This window comes from Panthera uncia, chromosome X, assembly GCF_023721935.1.
Source record: "Panthera uncia isolate 11264 chromosome X, Puncia_PCG_1.0, whole genome shotgun sequence".
Taxonomy (NCBI): domain Eukaryota; kingdom Metazoa; phylum Chordata; class Mammalia; order Carnivora; family Felidae; genus Panthera; species Panthera uncia.
In genome coordinates, this window is record NC_064817.1 from 43,776,057 (window position 1) to 43,800,388 (window position 24,332).

The 24,332-nt window shown below is 47.0% G+C and overlaps 1 protein-coding gene across 1 annotated transcript in view; it reads right to left on the reverse strand.

Moving 5' to 3' along the window:
- IQSEC2 (IQ motif and Sec7 domain ArfGEF 2) overlaps window positions 1–24,332 on the reverse strand; it is a 76,662-nt gene that overhangs the window by 46,689 nt on the left and 5,641 nt on the right. The window contains exon 2 of the mRNA XM_049643880.1: window positions 5,512–5,541. Within this exon, the coding sequence (XP_049499837.1) occupies window positions 5,512–5,541 (30 nt within the window). The remainder of the gene's footprint in view (window positions 1–5,511; window positions 5,542–24,332) is intronic.

Sequence of the window (24,332 nt, forward strand, 5' to 3'; positions counted from 1 at the left end):
ACACACACACACACACACACACACACACTTAATTTCTCACATTCGGTGAGATGTAGCTTCACAATAGTCCACCCCCCACCCTTTACATTCTGGAGTGAGTTTGAGTGGGTTTCTGTTCCCTGCAACAAAATGTACCCAGACTCAGACAAGGGAAAATTGGGGATATAAGTGCAGGGTTTGCATAAGCAAGACCACATAAAGAACATTATGTAGGGAGGGGTGGGTGCAATCATAAAGTGTTTGTGTTTGCTCATTCAAATGCTCCCTCGTTTCCTGACACTTGCTTCCATAGACGCACACTATAGCCACACACTCACACACACTGACATTCAGTGGCACGCAGAAACAAAGGCAGCAATGACTGGATATGCTTTTATGCAGATACCCAGACACACATGGACACATGCCAGCACCTCTGCATTCCTCACGCCCGCACGGACACAGAAGCAGGGGGCACGCAGGAGCACACATAGGCACATGAACACAGTGGCGCTTGCCCACAAAGCTCAGGGCAGGAGTCGGGGCTTGACTGGGCTCTGTGCAGCCTCCCTCCCCAGCTGCCAAGTGACTCATCCCCAGGGCTGCTAATTAAAGCCAGGACAGAGGGGACAGAGGCAAGGGGAGGGGAAGAGAGAGAAGGCAAGTTTATTTTGGTTCCAACCAGGCACGCAGCCAGCTTGGGGGTCACCCACTTCCTGGGGCTAGGCCAGGCAGAGGCAGAGGAACACAAACTGGAAGGGGAGGGAAGACCCTCTTACCCCTTCTTGTCCCTCAGGATCTTCCTGGAATGGCACCTTCTTTGGGAAAATTACCCAACTCCTCCACACCATCCTCTTCTATCTCACTGTTATTCCAGCTGTACCCCCTCCAGACTCTTGTCCTTACAACTGGCCTCTCCTCTTCAGCACACTCTCATTCGGGCTTGCTGGAGCTGGCATATCTGTGTCTGTACCCTGCTTCTGTCTCCCCACCCCCAACAGACCACCCAACACAGGTACGGTACATAGGGAATGCTCTACGTGCTTCTGGAATACAACTGAGTTGACCCCAGTATACTGTGGTGACTGCACCTCTGATGGTCTGAATTCCTATCCTAGTTCTACTACGGGATAAATGCCTTCAGCTCCCTAAGATTAGTTTCCTCATCAGCAAAATGACAAGAATATACACCCTCTAGCATCATTATGGACATTAAATGAGAGAATATAGGTAAAGTGCCCAGCATGGTGCCTGGCATATAACAGCTTTAGCTAACACTCAGTAAGTGCTCCTGCTGTTAACACCCCACCTCAGGCCCAGGGTACCAGCAATAACACAGAGCCAAGTTCCAAGCTTGGCTCCACCACATGGTACCTGGGGAACCTCACAGAGAACTGCCTCATATGTAAAATGGGGGTCTGCGATATGATACCACAGATGGAATGCAAAGATTTGAGCCTGTCAAGCATCCTGTGTGGAGCCCAGATCTTAGAAGCTGCCAGATAAACGGCAGCAGTGAATACTAAGGGCAGCAGGAGCTCAGAACTCTGGGGTCAGAGCATCCCAGGAGGGAGAAAACAGGCAGGTTGGACTAGGGTAGCCAGGGAAGGCTTCCCAGAGTGAGGAGGACTGGAGTTGGGCTCCCAGAGCCAGAAAGCTTTCAGCAGACACTAAGTGACAAGGTTTTCAGGCACAGGAAATGGTGAGAACAGAGGGCTGGGGCAGGGTGGGCAACCAGGCTATGCTGAACAGGACTCAGCCTGGGAAGGGAAGACTCCAACACAGCTGGGTTGCCTCCAGGGACTGGTGGAATCTTCAACTTGTGGATGGGGGAGCCTTGGAAGATCCCTGCAGTCTCAGCCACCCCAGATTGCCAGGAGGTCAAAACAAGGAAGCATTTTAGAGATTACCTAATCTAAACTCCCGTTTGACAGATGGGGGCACTGAGGCCCAGAGTGGGAGGCCTCCTCTGGGAACAGAGCCAACCGTGGCTCCTCCTCCCACTTCTCCTCCCAAATGCAGTGGGCTCCCGGTTGCCATGGGGACATCCCTGGCTCTGTGGGTGTCAGTGGCTCCCCCACCTCCTCCCTCCTTCCCTAGCAACAGGCCACCTCTTCAGCTCTCCTCCTTGCGTGCCTGGCAACCCCAGCCCTGTCCCCAAGGCCCCCCAGTTTCAGCCCGACCTTCCCTACTGTGGCACCGCCTCCAAATCTGGGACCCCTGGGAGGTATTGGCCCCTCCTGCCTCTCCCCACACTTCACATCTCTCAAGCTTGACCATCCAGTAAGAGACAGTGGATTGGGCGTAGAGGAGGGTGGAGGGCACTACAACATACTGAGCACTATTTTATGCTGAACATTGTTTTACTTTAATTTCTTTCATCTGGCTTGGACAAGTCAGAATCCTCATCCCCATTTCACTGGCCAGGAAACCAAGGATCAGAGAAGTTCAGTGACTTTGCAGAGAGCACACCAGCTAGGAAACAGGCTCTGCTGAGAGCTGGCTTTGTGAACTTGAGCCATCGCCCTCCGAGGGCCTTGGTTTAAAGTGCTTGTAGGCTTGACAACTTCTCACAAACCTACAGGAAGTCCAGGCACCTTCCTGTGCCCATAGCCCTCGCGCAACACCAGCTGTTCAGCTCTAATTAGACTCCACACTTCCTCTGCCACCCCATACTTAGAAGCCCTCAGGCCTCCGTGGTTTTCAATCTACCTACCCTGCTTCCACAACTGCCAAGGCCTCTCTCCTCTCCTTGGTGTTTCTTCTCCCCCACCCCAGCCTCTCCCTTTTATGCACACACAGTGCTTATTAAAGACACTGGGGCTCCAAGGGATGAACAGATTTGTCCAAAAGCACATAACTAGAAAGTGACCTGCCATAAATGGAGCCCTTTACCTGGATCTACTTGCTGCCCTTGGTATGCTGCAGAGCTCAGCCTCTCCCCTCTAGCCTTCCCTGGCTCCCACTGATGACAGAAGGTATCAGTCCATGTTCTGAACTTTAACATTAGCTCTTTTCCTGCCCAGATCTGTTTTTGCCCAGCCAACTGTGCCCCCCTTGAGTCCCATCCTCACTTCTGATGCATATTGGCTACATTCCCAGGGATGTGCCCCCACCCTCCACTGCAAAGCCTGCATGTCAGTCCTCCACAGCCCAGATCAGATTCTGCCTTCTCCAGGAAGCTCTCCCTAGACCCCTAGCTGAAGCCAGCTCAAGAATTTACATGTGGTCCTGTGAGCATCCTCACACAGCCCTGGTTCCAAGTTCAAGGGTCTACCAACCAGGTTTGCAAGATCTTCCCCACAAGTGCTATGTTTTAAGACCCTTCCACAGCCCAAGTGTGACCCTTGCTTCCCAAATGCTGAGTCCTCGAGGCTGCTGTAGCCTCCTGGGCTGTGGACACAGGATGGATGTCGGGAAGCACGTCTCCATAAAACAAATGCTGGCTTTGGAACCAGACAGCACAGGGTATGAGTCAGAGTGATGCTACCCTGACCTATTGCTTTTCTTTCCTTGGGCAAGGCACTGACCCTCTGGGGAACCTCATTTTCCTCATTTGTAAATCAGGGATCCCAATCTACATCTAATAGGGCTGTGGTGAGCATTAAATAAGATCATGTTCAGAGTTCTTAATATGCGAGGAGCAAATGATAACTGCTATTATTACTAATATTAGGATGATGATGAGGATGATTATTATTATCTGCAAGGCTGTCAAGAGCTCCCGCAGTGACAGTGTGGGCAGGGCTCCGGGCTTGGTGCCAGGCAGACCTGGGTTTGAATCCTGGCCCAGCCATCTATGAGTTGCGTGGCTGTAGGCAAAACCCATAACCAGCCCAAGCTCAGTTTCTTCAACTCTAAAACAGTGATGATAAGGCCAGCCTGGGTTCCACCTACAGTGTCACTAGGAGGATCAAATGAAAGAAAGTCCCTGATGACTTCTATAAGTTGTAAAGGCCCAATACATGTCATCATGACTTATGATTACGATCATTAGTAAATACGCTGAGCTATAGGTCCCAGGAACTCCCCTGCTGGGAGAGCTGAGAGCTAGAGATGCCTTTAATAGGATTCTTCAACAAGTAGCGGGGATATCAGTGTGGAGGCCTATGACTGTGCTTGGAGCCATGCCAGGTTGCTTTTCTCCAAACCCACAGTGGAACAGTGGGACCCAGGTCCTTTGCTAGACTAGTGCCTTCGTAAATGCTAGGACAGGCTGTGCCCATGCCTCCCTCCTTGGCTGCATCCTGGGACTAACTGCATCTTGTCATGTACTCCTTGCCTGGACACTGGGCCTGACTGCATCTGTCACATTCCCCTGCTTTCCTGTTGACACAAGTGTGCTTCCACCCCACAGTCGCGACCTTGGCCCTCATCAGTGTGCTCATCCCATAGCCCCTGCTTGGGATGCCAGGACACGGTGTGTCCCATTACACACTTCCATCTCTATGCTGGGATCCTCTGCCTCCCTCCCATATCTACTGCCTGAATGGCAGGACCTGGGTTGCCACATATGGTTGGGCAAGCTGTGCCCCGTACAAGGGTTCACAGCCAAGAGGCCACAAGTAGGGGACTGAAATGGTATCCTGTGCTCTGTTCACTAAGCCGGGAACCCCAGTGAGGGGCCACAGTAGACCAGTAGAAAGGGAATTTTCCTCCAACTGATCAACTCAGTGGATTCTACTCTTCACGAAGGCACTGTATATGCTAGTTACAATCCTGGCTGGGACTGAGTATACCCATCCCATCCCTTTGTTGCCTGGGCCCATCTCATCTCAGAGATCACCCCTGGCCTAGATGCTGAGCCTGAGCAGGCCTTATCCTGAGTCCCCCCACCATTCCCATGTACACCCAGACTCCCTATCCTTCACACTTGTATCTTCATGAAGCTTCTGGTGGGTTAAGGCCTGGGAAATGCATAAATAGCCCTTGTCTTTACCCCCATTTTACTCCTGCCCCCACGAGCTGCCAACTGATCACACCCTGAAAACTTACTGAAGCTTGTAAATCCTTTTTACCAAGCATGTAAAAAAAATATGTGCACTTGGCACCATGATGTATGTTTCTAATGTGTAGACTGTGTCACATTAAAAGTCCACCCAGATCCCACTACTCAGGGCTAGTGCAGTTTGGGGTAGAGCACCAACACTAGACCAGAGAAGCCCCACTTCTCTCATACCCTCTTCTCCTGGAAGGAAAAGGTGGAGAAGGTCCCAGGTCCAGAGCCGACCTCTCTGCAAGTCAGCTTTCCCATCTGGGCAGCAACCATGAATCCCTCTGGGGTTCAGCCCAGCTCAGCCCATAGTAGCTAGGGTCAGAAAGACTGAGGAACAGTTTTCAACCCCTTTCCCATGCCTGCCACACTCACCCAGCCCTCCCAGTCTGCTCCATACCCGTCCCTAATACCAACGGGACAAAACCCCTGGGGTTGGCCCCCACCCCTGCCCATGGATCCCCAAGTTAGAAATCAGAGGGCCCCACCCCAGTCCCTGCCCCATCTCCCAACTGCTACTAGAGAAAGGGGGTACTGACCTGACTGTCCTGGAATTCTCACCATCAGATCTGAAAGGGAAACAGAAAAAAAAAAAAGTCAGCATTTGCTCTCTGTTCTTCTCCCTGTGCCCTATGCAATGACCTGGTGGCCTAATACATGTCATGAAAATGAGGGGTAGGGTATCTCATCCAGAGAAGAACCAGTGAGAAGGCTGGGAGATGGCAAAGGGCCTGGCCATTTGTTGGGACAGTGAGGAGGACAGCATGGCTGGAGTGCACTGAGCAAAGGGAGGAACGGTAGGGGGTGAGGTCAGGGAGGTGCCAGGAGCCAACCATGTGGGTCCGAGTGGGTCACAGTGAAAGGTAAGGCCCAAATCAGAGTGGCTGAGAGGCAGCCTGCAGCTTGGGCCAAGGCAAAGCCCAAGCTTTAAACCCAGAGAGACCTCACTTCAGATATTGGCTCTGCCATCTACCAGCCTTGTAACCCAGGCAAGCCACCCCCCTTCTCAGGATCTGAGCCTCAGTCTCCCCACTTGGAACACAACGCCAATCCTGGCAGGGCTGTTGGCATGATTAAACCCTTTGGAACCCAGCAGACAAATACCAGGTATTATTAACAACATAGCAAAGGCTTCACCAATTGCCTGGTCCAACCTGCTTATTTTCTAGATGAACAGAATGAGGCTGAGAGGGTAAGTGAGTCAGCTGCTGGGCTCCGGTTTACTACACAGGCCCTGCCTTCTCCATTGTGAGGCCCCCTCAGAGGTGAAGGAACTGCGAGAGAAGAGAATGGAGTGGAGGACAGCTTTGAAGGAACCCAAGGGAATGAGTGAAATCTGAACCACACCCCTCTGGCAGCTCCTCCTCAGAGGAGTGTGGGGGGTGGGGTGGGGGGAGGATTGAGACAGTGAAGCTGGTGCCTTAGGGGTGGGGAAGGGGAGGAAGAAGGACCAGGGAACTTGGAAGAAGTGGGAGAGTGTGGAAGCAGGCTTTCCTATCTCTTTTGTCTTCTTCCTCCTTTATGTGCCCCCCATCCCCTCTGTGCCTTTTCCACAGAGAAGACAGAGATAACACATCACAGGCTCTGTCCTCAGTGAGGGGAGCATCATCTATGCTGAGTGCAAAGCAAGAGATGGATGCACAGGGAGGGGAGGTGGACCTCAGAAGGGAGTATTTGTTAGAAGAGTGAATGGAGCACTCACAGCGAGGTGGGGTAGGCAAGCATCAGGGTGTTGAAGCTCTGAGTGGGTGAGTACTGTGCTCCCAGTTCTGCTACTTACTAGCCACGTAATTCTGGGGAAGGTACTCCCCTATGCCCAGCCTCAGCTTTTTCACTTGTAAAATGGGGTGTGTGTGTGGAGGGAGAATCTCTCCTCTTGTCAGGTAAGGCTTGCACAGCGTCTGCCTGGCACATGGTACATGTTCAGCCAAGGACAGTGGTACTCACCTTTGGCCTCACAGTCCTGTAAAGGGATAGATGACCAGGGCCACAGAGCACCTTTTCATGTTTATTAAAACTTTCCATCTCACTGTGCAGCAACACGATTGCTTCTGAGGCTTGGCCCAATTATTCACAGGTACCAGGTCAGAGGGGTCTGACTTCAATGACTCCCCAACTGCCAACAGAATTGAGGCCAAGACCCTCAACACTCCCTAACACTCTCCCAGCACTCTCAACACTCCCAACACTCTCTCCCTAACACTAACCCTCTGCTCCAGACAGGCTGGTCTTCTTGTTGCCCCATCCCACCCCCAAGCCCCAGCACACATGGATTCAATCTACCATATACCATACCCAGACCTGGAAATATGAACCCTCCAGGAACTCATGGACTGGCCTCCTGCCCCAATCTACTTTTGAGCATAAGCAACATATATAATCACCTCCATCAGCACTGAGCACCTATATGTACCAGGCACAGTGTCAGACTCTTTCCCTACATTATCTACTTTGATCCTGCAAAGTGGGAACTACTCATCCAACTTTAAGATGATCAAACGAGGACTCAGAGAAGTTGAAATGATTGGCCACACATCATGTAAGTAGGGGAGCTTGGCATGAACCCCAAAGCTCGTGCTCTTACCATCACATGCCACTGTATCGGTAGCTCAGTGCTGGGCACATATGTACTGTTAAGGTGAGTTCCCTTATCCTACTTCCCTAATGTCAAGACAGACCCTTCCTCTCTAGGGCTCTTTCTTCTGAGAGGTTATTAGATACCTATCTCTGCTCCAAAAGCAGGCCTATATGAGGTGTTACAGTCCTCAAGATGGCAGCTGAGGGGAGCAAAAGATCTCTAAGCCATGATGAGGAATGAATTAACCAGTTCTCCTCACTGTGGGCTGATTCTTACTAGTTTGAGGGTATATGACATCATGGGACCCTCAATGTAGGGGGGGCATCCCACCTCAGAGGTTTACAGCCCTTTATGCATTTAGTGTATGATTAACTATGTGTAGATACCAATGATCATTAGTGCTGTGCTTTCCTACACCTCTCTGAGGGCAAATGCCCTGCCTAATGGTCAGTCTACCTCTTACTCCATGAAGCTGAGCCACCATTTTGGGGGAGGTGGCACAGACTTGGATAAGTCACTGCTGTCTGGACCTTGGTTCCTCATTTATAAACAACGGGGCTATGTTGGCTGAGTTCCAAACAATCTTTGGGCCCTAAAATATTTAGTTTCTTCAGAATGCCAAAGTTTCTCTTTTTTATCAACTGGGTTCAGCTGTCTAGATAGAGAGGCAAAGACGCAGGGTACCAGGCCTCCCTTTATCAATCCATGTCAGGAGAAGAGATCAATTTCTCCTGCTACTCCCACAGCCCTCTCCTAATGAAAGGTCACTTGGGACCCCGGGGCTCTCAAAAGGTTTAGCCATGCCAATTCCTATCCTCAGGAGCGATCCTCATAAACAGTAACTTATTGAAGCCTATGAGTACAGTGACCATATTTTCTGAACCAAAAACTTGGGCATGTAATATGACCAAGGATTTTTCTTTCTTTTTTTTAAAAATTATTTTAGCGTTTATTTTTTATATATATTTTGAGAGAGCATGAGCTGGCAAGGGGCAGAGAGAGAGAGAGAGAGAGAGAGAGAGAGAGAATCCAAAGCAGGCTCCAGGCTCCGAGCTGTCAGCACAGAGCCCGGCGCAGGGCTCGAACTCACAAACTGTGAGATCATGACCTGGGCTGAAGTCAGATGCTTAACTGACTGACTGAGCCACCCAGGCGCCCTGACCAAGGATTTTTCTTAAGTGATTTCTACCCAATGTGGGGTTTCGAGGACAACTGTGAACAGGGCTCCTTCCAGCAGTGCTCTGAGGGGAAAGAGGTAGATACCCTGGTCCAGGGATCATACAGGTCTCTCCAAAAGCTGAGAACCAGCCCAGGGGCAGCCAGGCATCTTCTCTCCTGGACATCACCTGGTCTAACTGTAAGTCTCTCCAACGGAAAACTCCCTTCTCATTGCAAATCAGTTGACATGGTTCTCCTGCACCAAACATTCAGTGACTCCCCTCAATGACCTCCCTGCCAGTCCTGCCCAAACTCTCCAAAGCTCTCCATCTTACTCCACCTCCTACCTACTTGTCTAGCACATCTGGTATTTGCTACTTGGAATACTCCTGCCCTTCTTTTATGCCTTTTAAAGTATTTTTAATTGTATTAGAGTGATACGTGAAATAGTTTAAAAAGTCAAATTGTAAAACGATCTTAACACAAAACTCGTTTTCCACATTTTTTTTAACGTTTATTTATTTTTGAGACAGAGAGAGACAGAGCATGAACAGGGGAGGGTCAGAGAGAGGGAGACACAGAATCCGAAACAGGCTCCAGGCTCTGAGCTGTCAGCACAGAGCCCGACGCGGGGCTGGAACTCACGGACCGCGAGATCATGACCTGAGCCGAAGTCGGCCGCCTAACGACTGAGCCACCCAGGCGCCCCTCCACGTTTTTTTCTGATTGCACTTTCGTATTTCTAAAGTATATGTTCGTGCTGCTAATCTATTTTGGAAACATATTTTCTTGTGTGTCCTTTTACCATTTTTTTGCCAAAGTAATACACATATGTAGATTTTCAAGTCACCCAGTACTTCAAGGATTGTAACAAAACACACAAATTTCCTACCCTACCCCCTTTGCACCCCCAACCCCCACTCTCAGGGACAAACCCTTTTCAACTCTTTTAACTGCTTTTTCAGGTATTTACCTCCTCATTTCTAAAGAGCCCATGTGTACATCTAGCTCAATCAATACTGGTAGCGGGCATTACTATGACTATATCAATACTAATAATGGATAAATCGTATCATATGCTATAACCACATTTCCTTTTCCATGCAACTTTTTCTTTTCCCTGGTGTTGATGTTGTTGATGGTGATGATGATGATGGTGACGATGATCTTGCTTGCTTAGTTTTCTTCATATCTATGATCAATTCTCCCCAAACTCTGTCAGAAGTGCAATTCTCCTCTCAATATGTTTTGACACATCAGGTAATCTATCAGATTATTTTTTCCCCCTCTGAGACATTGTCCCTAGTGCAATTGAGACTGGGCGCTCTCTAGACCTGCACAAGGTTGCACTGAGATCTTCTCCTCTCCTCATCACTCTGGGTTTCCTTTCACCTCTCTTCAGTGTTGGATTTCCTGGATCCCTTGCCCTTTTTTCTGACTTTATGTCCACATTTTGCTGGAGCACATTCCCCAGTGCTTCCTATGAGGCCTAGGGCATAAAATCTTTAGATCTCATATGCCTGAAAATGTCTTTATTAGACCCTCAACCTTGATCGATAGTTCAACCAAGTATAGACTTCTAGGTTGGAAATTATGTTCATTCAGATTTTTGAGAACACTGCTCCATGGTCTCCTAGCTCTCCAGTGTTGCTGTTGAGAAAGCCAATGCCATTCTTTTTCTTGATTCTTTGTGTATCATATTTTTTTTCTGGAACTTTTCAGGATCTTCTCTTTAATGCCTGGTATTCTAAAATTCCACAGGCATACCTTGCTGTGGTCATTTTAACATTTATTTTGCTGGTTACTCAGTAGGATTTTCATTCCTTCAGTTCTGGGACATGTTCTTGGCTTTGATCACTTTCTTTGATCACTTTGTATTATGGCTTTGATCACTTCCTTCCTGCTGTTTCCTCCATTCTCTATTTCTGGAACTCCTAATGTCGGATGCTGGAGTTCCCCAATTGATCCTCCAATTTTCTCATCTTTTCTCTTCTGTTGTCTATTTATTTGTCTTGTTATTCTGCTTCTTAGGATATTTCCTCACCTTTTATTTTCTAATTCTTCTGTGGAAATCTTTATTTTGACACTATCTTTAACTTCCCAGGTTTCTTCTCCTCCCTTTGTGACCTCTGTTCCCTCCAAGTGCCTTTGTTTTTTGTTTTCTTGCTTGCTTTTTTGGTCACTCTTATAGGTTGATGGTCTTCTTCAAACAGGCTTGTACTATCTGATCATCTCTGGCTACCTAAGGCTTGCTAGTCGAGGGCAGGCGGCGGGGGGGGGGGGGGGGGTTAAATGTCAGTTATACTGAGGTTTAATTTACATAAAATGAAATGTACCTATCTTAAGTGTCCTTGGCTGGTGATCCTTGGTGACTGGTTCCCATGACACTAACAAGCTGATGGGAAGCTCTGTGAATAGATGGAGCTTGCCAGGTGGTGGGCTTCACTACAGTTGCTGGGCTGAAGCCTGTTCTTTTGTTGGAAGACTCCCACATGTTATCTTTTGGAGGCCCTTTTCTAGGGACTTTCAGTTTCCTCAGAGAAGACTACTTTACCCTCTTGTATGCTCCTGATTTCGGTGTCCTGGAAGTAGGGGAGTGGAAGAGGTTGGGATCCCACTGTTTTAGGATGCTTGTAAGCCTGTTTCACCCCACCCTTCATTGTGCCTGGTATCCCCAAGCCCAGGGCCTCTTAACTTCAATTTCTCCAAAAAATCAACACCTATGTGCAGGGATGGGGCTGGAGGGGTGGGGGGGGGCCTCACCAGATGGGGCCAGGGAGGGGCCAAGAGTGTCTGTTAACAGACTTCCAATATTCTCCCTGTTTTGAATTCCACACCTCACCCTGTCTGCTGTGGTTCATAGCCCCTCCAAATCCTAAGCATTTCTGGGGCTCTCTGGGTGGAACAGTTTACTTCTGGTCAGCATCCCAGACCCTGTGTGTTTCTACCTTTTTTAGTTCTTTTTCTTTTTAAAAAATTATTTATTTTTGAGAGAGAGAGCGTGAACAGGGGAGGGGTAGGGGTGGGGACGGACAGAGGATCTGAAGTGGGCTCTGCACTGATAGCAGCAGGCCTGATGGGGGCTTGAACTCATGAACCATGAGATCATGACCTGAGCTGAAGTTGGATGTTCAACTGACTGAACCACCCAGGTGCCCCTACCTTTTTTGTTTCTTTACTCATATTTCAGTTGGATTTGGGGAAGTGTCAGAGATAAATAAGTTTATTCAACTCATTATGTATAACAGGAAGTTCCTCTTCTTATTGCAGCTAACTCCTATTCATTTTCTGTGACTCATTTAGGCAAGACCTCCTCCAGAAAGCTTATCTTAATGTCTCTAGGCTGGATGAGGAGGCCCTCCTCTGTTCCCCTGCACTGTCCTTTTCTTGCCTCCATCACAGCCCTGATCAAACTGTTCTGAAAGTGTCCATTTCCTGACTCTTCCTGAAGATCAGGAGCTCCTGGTGGTCTGGGGCTGTCACTCAGTCATGCCTGTATGCCCCAGTTCCCAGGGTCTGGTCCACAGAGGCACAGAGCAAATATGTAGTGATAGAATGAATGAATAAATGAATGACTTCCAAAATGAATCAGACCCAGCCAGAGGGACCATCTAGAAAGGGAAATAAGCCGAAGACAATTGTTCCTATACAAGGCCAGTTCCCTAAAAGCTAGATGTGCAAGGATGCCCACTACAGCATGATTTGAAACTGTGGACAAATGGGCCCAGCTTCCATGCCCTGCATCCATAGGATGGTTAAGTACCTTATGGTATATCAGTTGCCATGAAAAACAATGCTAATGAAGAATATGCAATTACATGGGGAAATGCTCAAACGAAAAGCAAGAAAAAATTTTATGTGCTGTATCATTTCAACTGTATGAAAAGAATGAAAAGAACAAGGGAAACACACCAGATGTTTGCATGCAGTGGCTGCCTTTGTGTGCTATAATTATGGGTAATGTTTTCCTCCTCTACTTTTCCAAGTTTTTCTACATTTTCTAATGGAAGAATGCATTAAATGTCTAATTTTTAAAAAGGTCCTGAGACGTGAAGGCCAATGTCCTGAGAGTGCTATGAACAAAATACTGTGATGGGGGACCTAAGAGTCTGTGTGCAGGTCCCACAGTGCTTGGTGGGAAAGCTGCATTCTTCACTGTCCAGAGACCTTGAAGACCCAGGCCCATGGAATATGAACCTCTCTCGCTGCAAAAGTAGGACCTAACTTGGGAAGCCAAAGGAGGAAGATATTGGAGTCTAGCTTATTACAAATAGCAATACCATAGGCCATCCTGGGAAACAGAGGCCCCTACACTGGGCCGCAAACTTTAGAAACCCCTATCCATGAGGTAAAGGATCTGAGGGGCCAAGGGAATGGGACCATCAGGGTCTCAGGGGCCAAGGGAATGGGACCATCAGGATTTTTGGCCCTCTTTCTTCTAGACTACACTCCAGGTACCCAGGACCCCGGCATTCCCTGCCTATGTCTCTTGAGCTTATTTGCGAGAATTGTGAGGTCTTATTATCAAGGTCCACCGGCTAGGCCCAACAGGTGGCCAAGGGGAATCTGGGAGTAGGGAGGGCTTTGATGTGGCCTGGAGTGTCCATACACATCTCAAGGTTCTATACAAGCCACAGGTTCATACAGAATGGGGACAGGCCAAGGGTGTCAACTGGTACCTTGCCCAGGCCCTACAAAAGTAGAGCCAGGCAAGTCCATACCTAAGCCTCAGGGTTTATAGAAAGGTCTAACACTGAGAGGTGGATGGACCTGGGTTCAAATCCATTTATCAGCTGTGAAACCATGAATGAGTCCATTCCCTTCTCTGAACCTCAGTTTTCCCAACTATAAAATATGTATAATAATTCCAACTTCAGAGAGTTGTGGTGAGGCTTTCTGGGAACAGGATGGCCTAATGGTTATGAACACAGGCCTTGGAGAAGACAGGCCTAGGTTTCAATCGCAGCCCTGCCCCTTCTAACTATGTGATTTGCATCTCTGAGGCTCAGTTTGTTCACCAATATAATGGAGGTATTAATAGCATTAACCTGATAAAGCTGTTGGAAGGATTATGGTTGTAAACAATATGTAATAAAATTGAAACATTCTTAAATGAGGAAAAGCTGCTTAATAATAGTTGTGCAAATACTGGTTATGGTGGAGTTGACGAGGCCTTCTATACTGCCGATGCCCCTGCCCAGCTTTATTTTTCTCCACAGCACTTACCACTACGTGACATACTCATATCTTCTTGTTTCTTTTCTGCCCCCACCCCCTCCAACATACAAACACTAGAATATCAGCTCCACAAGGCAGAGATTCTGTCTGTTTTGTTCACTGTTTCTAAGTACCTAGAACAGTGTGAGGTACATAGAAGATGTTCTTCTACCGTTAGGTAGATATCTGCTACTTAGGGGTAAAAAGGCATTCTTGGCTGATAAAATAGCCAGAATACAGGCATGGAGGCACAAAGAAGTCCACTGTGCTTAGGGAACCCTAGACAGTTGACTACAACTTGATTACTGGTCAGGAAGGGAAGAAAGTGGCTAAAAAGGTGAATGGAGCCACGGCCTGACCAAAAGGAGCATGCAAGAGCTTTCCCAGACCACAAGTGGTGTAAAGACTTACTTTTGATGGCTAGGGAATGGAAAAGCACTTGGGAGAGAGGCAAAGATACCTCCCAAGTCCAAGAGCCATCTAAATCATGACAATGTGAAAAATGAAAGTCAAAACCTTTTGAAAGATTATTCAGCTGGAGAAGACTCCTTCCGAAGGGACCCATCTGAATCAAGAATCAGACCTAGAAATGACAAATAGGCAGGTAGAGAAGTCAGGAAGATGAGATGATGGTGATGTAAAAAAATCTTATAAAGGTTAATGAAAGAGAACAACCAGATGAACCACCAGACAAATCAGAAAGCTTGCTGGATAATGAAACCACCTTCAGCAATAGAGCCACATCGAAGGCGAAGATGGTGGCATGGATGCAAAATGAAGGCCATGGTAATTTTGGTTGCTGGTTATCCCTTTGCTGGTAATTACTCTTCCCATGGTCCTTGATTTCCACTATTCATTGAACAAGTTCTGGGATGATAAGGATGATGATAATAATAATGAAGATTGCTACATACTTCAAAGTAAATATTTTGCTTTTAATGTTTTGAATTTCTTTTTCAGGAAATAATGAGACAAGTACCACTTCACATTTTTATTTCAAATAGAAGATAGGCAGAGACTACAACAAAGAGCCTTGAATACCAGGCAACAGTGTATTGTCCTATAATTTCTGAGGAGCTTTTGGGGAGCTCAGCCCTAGGAGTAATTAGGTCAAATACTGCCTTCCCCAACTTCATGCTCCTTTCTGTCAAGCAGGCTTTATTTTGGTCCGTAGCATATTCTGCCTTCTAATAATCCAAAAAGAATAAAGTGAATATTGATTAAGCACCTACAATGGTTCAGGGCTTGTGTTATATTCTCAACAGTTGGGCAAGATAGTGATTATTCTTCCCATTGTATAGATGTGAAAACTCTGGATCAGGGTAGCAATGAGATTTGCCTAGAGTTACGAAGCTAATAAGCAGGGAAGCTGAGATTCAAGTCTGGGTTTGTCTGACTCTGAAACCAAGGCTTTTAACTGCTACAGCTGTGGCTTCCTTCTGTCATGCCAGAGCTAAGCGGCACTTCATCTCCTATACCAGCCTGTGAGCTTGGCCTCTCTCCCTCACCTGGCTCCAATCTCCCCTCCACACAGTGCAGCCCAACACCCTCGACACACTATGAGCACTCAGAGAGTACTTCTGGAAGAAACAATCATTCAAGGTCAGAGGGGGAGCAAAAAGAAAAGGAAAGGTGGGATTAGGCACAGGTGTTGCAGTCCAGATCAGCTCAGCATTATGACAAAAAAAAAAAAAAAAAAAAAAAAAGGAAGGAGGAGAGAGGGAGAAAAGGAAAATGGAACTGGCTCTCTCCAGCCCTCCCTTCCTGCCTCCCTCTGCCTGGGGCAGAGGGATGGAGGTTCAGCCATGATTGGAAGGACAGTGGGTGGAAGGGGGTGCAGCTTAGAGAAGCTTGCTGTTGTAGAAGCCTCAGCTCATCCTCAAAGCCCCTCCTGTGCACCAGGGGGCCCATCTCTGGTCTACCTGCTCCCACGGCCTAAGCAAAGGACCAGAACGTTGGGCTGCATGCCAGGCACCCACCCAATGCTGCCAAAGCACAGCTCACAGCAGACCCAGGACCCTCTCAGGTCACAGTGAGGGTACCAAGAGAAGTAGAGGGGCTGGCTCGGGTTGGGGGGTACAGATGGAGGCCGTGGCAGAGCAGGAGTCAGAACCCAGGTCTTCAGTTTGCTGAGGGCTCTCTTGACTGCACCAGAGGTTGAGAAAAATGCTCACGAATGCACATGGAGCCAGAGGTAACACATGCTGAAACGAGGCCCTCCACGGTTAGGTATTTGGGGGGTTCCTAATAATTTCCAGTCTCAGTGCAGAGTGAGAAAGCAAAACAACCACTTTTAAAAGTATCTTTAGCTTCATTTGGGCCTCAGAAGCATAAATGTTTATCTCCTCTCTCTCTCCCAGGACCCCACTAAAACGAATGTGAAAAATCAAATAAGGTAGGAAATTGTAACAGTGAAGAGGATAGAAGAGAGTGAGATCAATGGATGAGAGATTTCGACAAATTTCTAGAAGCAAAAAACAAAAAGAAGAGTGTGCATAGTTGGAAGGAGAGCCAGGGGCACCACTCAGGGGGTTGCAGTCTGGGGTGGGAATCAATAGGGCCAGCAGAGACCCAGAAAGACTCCAGACTTGGAGATGGTAGGTATGAGGAAAGGGTAGGAATGCTCAGGATCTGAAGACAGGGGAATAAACCAAGGGTAAGTACATGAAATCCTCCCCTGCTTCCCTAACCCCTCAAATCTAGAATACAAGCTGCCTGGCATTCACCCCTAGGCAAAATATCAGAGAGCTCAGGGCTAAAGGAATTAAACTATCTGGGATGAATTAGGGCATCCAAGTGGCATGTTGGTGTCCCTGGAATAAAGTGCTTTTCAAGTGCTTTTCATCCTGGCATTTAGGGGGCACCCATTATAACAGTCAGCTCCCTGGAGGCTCATCTGAAAGAAAGCCAGCAAGTGGACAAGGCAGTGTGGATATACAAACATCTCAACCAGACTTTCTACTAACTCATTTATAAACTACTAAAACAGAAGTATGAGAGAAAAGAGCAGCAGCCCAGAGGATCAATCTGGGAAGCTCAACATCCAACTAAATGACATTCCAGCAAGAGGAAAGAGAGAAAATGAAGGGGAGGAGACTATCAAAAAAATTATGTAACAAAAGACAAAATGCATCACATTTTGTACCGGGGGGTCGGTGACTGGAAAACTGAGTGCTGGTTACATAGGTGTGTTTGGCTTGTAAAAATTGACCAAGCTATTCATTTGCGATGTGAGCACTTTTTTGTATGCATATTATGTTTCGGTGTGAAGTTTAAAAAAAATCCTTCTTCTAGAAATCTCCAAGGAGATTGTCCCCAGAAGAAGTGCTGTGATTATTCTGCAGGTGCAAGGAACTCCACAAAACAGTAACTAAATAAGCAAGGAAGTAAACAAACAAACAAGGTAGAAAGGAAGTCCTGGTCTCAAATATAAAACAAAGTAAAAAGTGGCATGATTTTGAACAATGTCATAGAGCAGAAGAAAGGAAAATTCATTTGATCTGGATGCTAGGAACATCTTCCTGGGAGTACAGAGGTTGTGACAACGGACCTTGGGAACTGAGGTGCAATTATAGTACACTATTTGGCTCTGCAATGAATAATATTGACATAATCATAATCACATAAATAGAGTGTATTGGTGGTCAAATTAAAAAAAAATTTTCTAATGTTTATTTTTGAGAGAGAGAGAGCGCACACAAGTGGGGGAAGGGCAGAGAGAGGGAGACACAGAATCCAAAGCAGGCTCTAGGCTCTGAGCTGTCAGCAGCTGGACGTGGGGTCGAACTCACAAACCATGAGATCGTGACCTGAGCCGAAGTCGGACAGTTAACTGACTGAGCCACCCAGGCGCCCCAATGTGGTCAGCTTTTAAAATCAATTTGTCTTGATACAGCACTGAAGACCTAATTATTGTCACAGAACAGAATATAAATGCAATCAAGCTTGCTGACAAAAGTATGGAACACACAAAGCAGGAGGTACAAGGGTGGAAGAGAAATGGAAGGAAGGATGGGGCCCTAATAACTATGTCTTACAAACTGAGTGGTCGAGAGATACTGTGGAGGGGCGCCTGGGTGGCCCAGTCAGTTAAGTGCCTGACTTCGGCTCAGGTCATGATCTCATGGGTTTGATTCATGAGTTCGAGCCCCACATCGGGATCTCTGGTGTCAGCACAGAGCCTGCTTCGGATCCTCTGTCTCCCTCTCTCTCTCTCTCTCAAAAATAAACATTTAAAAAAAAGAAAGATACTGTAGAAAATGGATGGAATAAGAAACCATAGTTTAAAATAGTACTTGATAAAAATTACAAATTTGAGAAGAGGAGAGAAAGAGTCAGGTGTTGTAAATAAGCTAAATCCTCACTTGTCATAGTAGAGAGAAGTCAGTGGATAATGTTCAAAGTTGATAAATGAAGAAATGATGCACGCTATTGAGAGATATGAAGTCACTGCCAGAAAACCTAAATGGTAAAAGCAGCCACCTCTGGGGACTGGGAAGGGGGCAACGGGGAGACACTGGCTTTTTACATGTGTCTTTGTGTACTACTTGCCTTTTTAAAACTATGCATATGTACTGCTTTAATTTAATTTTAAAAACAAGTCCCTCCTCTTTCTCTGGACCTTGATCGCCCACATGCTACATACAAAAGAGGGAGCTTGATGATTCCACGTGGTGTGAGGTCCTTTTCTCCATGCTTCCTTTTATATATTTATTTTTTTAAGTTTATTTATTTATTTTGAGAGAGAAAGAGAACGAGCAGAGGAGGGGCAGAGAGGGTGGGGGGGGGGTACAGAGGATCTAAAAGACTCCCTGTCAAAAGCAGAGAGCTCGATGTGGGGCTCAAGCTCATGAACCTCGAGATCATGACCTGAGCCAAAGTCAGATGCTCAACCACTGAGCCACCCAGGTGCCCCTCCATGCTTCTTTTTAGAGCAGGAAGAAGACAGGCGAGTAAAGGGCTGACTCCCCCTAACTAATGCCTCAACTCTTCATGGCACCACAGTCATCTATGCAGATGCCTTCTCAGCTGCCCCAGCCTGCACCACCCTCTGGTCTCCTTCAAGCCCCACCATTGCCTGTCCAGCCTCTCCAGCCCTCCATTCATTCAACTATTTACACCTGTTAGTTATTTATACCTGCCTGAGTCACAAAGGATTTGAGGTGGCTTACTCCAATAACACAGATAAAGAAAGAATAAAAATTGAACTAGAAAACGAGAGCTCAGAAAAAGAGATCAACAGAGATGCTGAAGCTGTACTTCAAATTAACTGGTAGCTGAGGAAGAAAGCGAGATACAATGAGCCATGACAACCTCATATTAGGAAGGAGGAAATACACCCGTTTTCAGGGGAAGCAAATCTTTGCCGAGCGCTGAATTCTTCAAATCATTGTCTATGGGAGATTCCAAGCAGGAGAAGGAGATGACTGGTTTGGTTTGGTTTTGTTTTTTAAACTTCAAGTTGTCTTATTCAGGATGAACTATTCAGATATTTGGATGAGTTATTTCCCATAAAAACTAAAGAATTTCAGGTAATACCATAATTATGAAATGAGGTATGTGCTATGGCACAATCTTGGGTTATTTCATTGATTTTCTTCCCCTGCAAATGACTATTAAGCACCTACAAGTATCAGGGAATGCCATTCAAACGTTCTTGGTTAATCCTGAGAGATGGACATTGTCATCCCATTTTCCAGATGAGGAAACCAAAGACGAGAAGGTAAATGACATAGCTAAGGTCATCCAGTGGGTTGGGGCACAGCCTAGATTCAAAAATAGGTTTTTCTGACTGTAGCTATGCTTGTGGTGAGCATATCATAATGTATAAACTTGCAAAGTCACTATATTGTACACCTGAAACTAATGTAACATTGTGTGTCACTATACTCAGAACACAACAAAACAAAAACAAAGTTAGGTCTATCTGTCTCCAAAGCTCCTTCTTTGTGTATCATACCATGGGGACTCATAACAAAGGCATCCAGGCTGGAGACACTCTGCCCAAGGCGATGGGCACACAAGTGATGACAGACACAAGCCCGCCCTCTTCCACAAAAATAGAAAAAGGGGGGATGACAGGCCTAGCTATCAGGCCAAAAACTGCCTGTGAGCTGCCTCAGTTACATTAAATGGGGACTCCTAGGGTAAAAAGCAGCAGAAAAAACGGTGGGCCTGGGTGGAGAAAGTGAAATCTGGGTCTACTCCCCAGCTATGAATCTAGGAAATCTGATTTCTGAGGGGCTGAACTAGACAGAGCAGAGGGTCTGTCCGCCATCAAAGCAAGAGATCCTTTATTTAGGTGATCCCTCCTCTTCACAGCTTCCTCCCCAGCAAGTCTCCAAGCCTCCTCGAGCTCCAGTTTTCTCATCAGCAGGACCCAAAGATAATGATCCCTATAATCTTCACAGGCTTTTAAGGCATAAAATAGCACATCTAAGGAACAGTACTTTAAACACTGGCATTAACAGTAGAGTGACTTTTCTTTTAAAAAACATTTTTAATGCTTATTTATTTTTGAGAGAGAGACAGAGCATCAGCAGGGGAGGGGCAGAGAGAGAGGGAGACACAGAATCCGAAGCAGACTCCAGGCTCTGATTGTCAGTACAGAGCCCGACATGGGGCTTGAACCCATGAACCACAACATCACAACCTGAGCCAAAGTCAGACGCTTAACCAACTGAGCCACCCAGGCACCCCTAGAGTGACTTTTCTAGTCAGAGCTGTTCTGCTCATACATTGAGCAGCCTCATACAAGCCCTTTCTCTCTGGGCCTCAGTCTTCTCATCTGTAAAATGAACAGCTTGAGCTGGATGATTTTTAAGGATCCTTCTAGCTTGAAGTTTCTTGGCTTTTATGCTGGTATTATTAAAATCCTGCTCATCATGAATGGCTGCCGCTCCTCTGTGTCCCCAAAGTAGGCTGCATGCCCCTCTGTCACAGCACTTGTCAATGTGTTGTCACTCTCCTCCAACAGAGTATCTCTACTCCCCACTACCCCAGCTCAGGCCTTATCATCTCTCATCTAGACTGTCACACTCGCCTTCTCACTGGGTGCCCTCCAATCTGTCTTCCAAACTATCCACTAGTCGGATCTCTCCAAAACATGCCTCTCAACACATCTCCCCATTCTCTACAATAAGGACCTCTTGCCCCAACCTAAAACCCGATCTTGGCTCCCAATTCCCAACATAATAAAGCTCGTTATCCTGCTAGTCAAGTGTCCTCCTGATCTGGGATGGCTGACTCTTCAGACTCTTCTCCAGACCTTTCCTGCCTCAGTTTGTGCTTTAGTTTGTACTGACCTAATAAAAGTGCTCCGCCCCCCAACACACCCTGCTGGTTCCATGCCTTTGTTCATTCACTCACGCTGGCCCCTCTGCCTTAGTCTCCCTTTTGTTTTCCATTTCTGCCAAGCCACACACTGTCCTGCTTCACCTTGCTAACTCCTACTCATCCTCCAGGCCTCAGCTCAGGCAACACCTCCTCCAGGAAGCTCTCCCCGACAGTCTAGGTAGATGTCCCTCCTTTGGGCACCCACAGAGCCCTGTGCCCCCCCCCCCCCCCGGCACAGCACACAGGAAACCGCATCACATTCATCTTCTCTGCCCAACTGTGAATGCCCTGAAGCCAGGAACTGTATAACATTAATCACAGAACTCCCTGCCTGCAGCAGTACAAGGAATGGCATGTCCTAGGCACACAATATTCACTGGACTGACCTCTCTTTCAGAAGTGGGGTGAGCTCCCACATGGCCTGTCCCTCCGGCTCCTCCCCAGCACAGAGTTTTGCAAAATTATTAATAATAACAATGCCTCAGGTCACCTGGGTGGCTCAGTCGGTTAAGCTTCTGACTTTGGCTCAGGTCATGATCTCACGGTTCATGAGTTCGAGCCCTGTGTCAGGCTCTGTGCTGACAGCTCAGAGCCTGGAGCCTGCTTCGGATTCTGTGTCTCCCTCTCTCTCTCTCTCTCTCTGCCCCTCCCCCACTTGTGCTCACTCTCAAAAATAAACATTAAAAAACTTTTAAAAATAATAACAACAATGCCTATCACCAACTAAACATACACTATGTGCTGAATACTTCACATATGTCATCTTACTCAATTTTTACAACAATCATGAGAATATGGGTTATTTATGAACTGGCCAGCATATCAGATGTACAAGTGCCTCCCAGTTTTACAAGGGAATTTTAGGGAAGGAACATATAGGTACTTTTAATCACAGATATGATGACAATAATTCTAAAGTGGTTATATAGAGGAAAATAATTGGTTTTATTAAGGCAAATACAGCATCCTGGATTCCAGTAGGAAATCACAAGGCCCAGATATACAGTCATATTATCCCTTTAAAAGGATATAAAAATCACATAGCTAAAAAGACAGGCATTGATACTGGAGAAGTGGCACATATCAGGTGATAATTGTGATTAAATTGTGATAAAATAAAAACAAACTTTCCTTCTTAAAATGTTAGAGGAATCATCCTGATCAGCCCACGTGGCTCTGGCTTGTTATCTTTGTTTTGAAAAGGATGTGCTGTGTGGATCTTGGCTGACTTGTCTGGTTTGCTACACTCCACCTCTAGGGGGCAGGGCAACCCCACAGACTATTTTCCATCCTCGTCTCTCAGCTTTCCATCCTGACCAGAACCTTCCTTGACTACTGTGTTAGGTAGACAGGAAAATTTTTGATACATTGGGGAGGTAGGGTGCAACATGAATCTGAATCTTATATATCAGAAAATATAGTTTTATCCCCATTTGCAACTTGAGAAAACCAAGGCTCTGAAAGTGACTTGCCTAGAGTCACAGAGAGTCCCCCTTCCATGGCACTGAGCTTTCTGTGAATACAGAGGCCCCAAAGAGCTTCAGCTCTTAAGTGCTTGATAACAGGCTTCCCTACGTAAATGCTTTCAACATGGATGCCTGGAGAGAGATCAAATAACTTCCATGAGAAAGTTAGAGTAACTAGCAAATTACCTTGCCCTAAATGAGTTACCAAAAGTGGAAATAAGTCATTTATTTATCGTTCTCCCCCATGACCCGTGTTTATCATTCTGCCAGGGAATACAGCCAGGGAGTGAGCCAAAGGGGCCGTGTCTTATTCTGACATTGAGACACCACACCCGGCCCAGGGTCTGAGCCCCAACAGAGACTTGTTGGATAAATAAGTAGCTTTCCACTAAACTGGGCAGGCTGCACACGAGTCCTACGCATGTCTCTTTGCTCCTTTCGGAACAGAAGATCTTGCACTGAGGGTCAAGACCACGGTATGATATGGCCATAGCATGGGAGGGAGAGGTAATGATGAATAGACAGGCCTAAATGTCTCCAAAGTTTCCTCTGATTCTGCTACCCTGGTATCCCACAAACTGGAAGGCTGGTAAGTATGAAAAGCCCAAAGTAGAGGCCAAACAACTCCTGGGAGCATGAGGAGAAAGCAAGGCAGGAGCCAAGAGAATTCTGAAGTGGAGTCATCTCTCTATGGGGGGCTCTAGAATGAAGAAAAACTTAGGCACCTCTAGCCATTAGTGCACCAAGGCTTAATCTGACATTCATTTGTTTATTCAACATTTACTGAGTGGCTACTACGTGCTGTGCTGTGTGTTTCCAAGCTGCTGGCTCTGTCACTCATGCCCAGAGCACCTACCATAGGGACCAACACAACATGCTCTTGATACATGTCACTTAAATGTCAATCTGTGGGGGCTCTCAATCTAGTAGAGAAGATACAAGATGTAAACAACCATAATGGTATAAAAAGAGAGAGGGGCGCCTGGGTGGCTCAGTTGGTTAAGCCACCGACCGTTGACTATGGCTCAGGTTATGACCTCATGGTTTGTGGGTTCGAGCCCCACATCAGGCTCCATGCTGATGGCATGGAGCCTGCCTGGGATTCTGTCTCCCTCTCTCTGCCCCTCCCCTGCTTGCTCTCTATTTCTCAAAAAAATAAAGGAAAGAAAAGAAACTTAAAAAGAGAGAAAGTACTCATTTCAAGGGCCAGGGGTAGACCAGCAAATAGACACAGGAGAGATGACAGCTCAGCTCAGCGTGGGAACTATATGGAGCAGCCCAGGAGAAGGAACCAGCATCAGCAAAGACCCCGAGGCTATCAGAAGGCTGAGTGGGCTAACACTGGGGTGCACAGGCCCTTCTGGCTGGGGCACGGTCTGTGAGAAGGGGACTATCAAAAGATGAGGGGAGAAAGGGAAGTCAGGTGCCGATGCTAAGAGGACTATGCATGGCAGATGGAGGAGTCTGAACATTCTCCTGCAGGCCAAAGACAGAGTGGAACCACTGGAGCCCTGCAGAAAGCTTGGCCAGGCTGCATCTCGTTAGAGGCTTGATGGAACAAGAGCAGGAGAGGCATCTGTTAGAGAAGACTATGGCAAAACTCCAG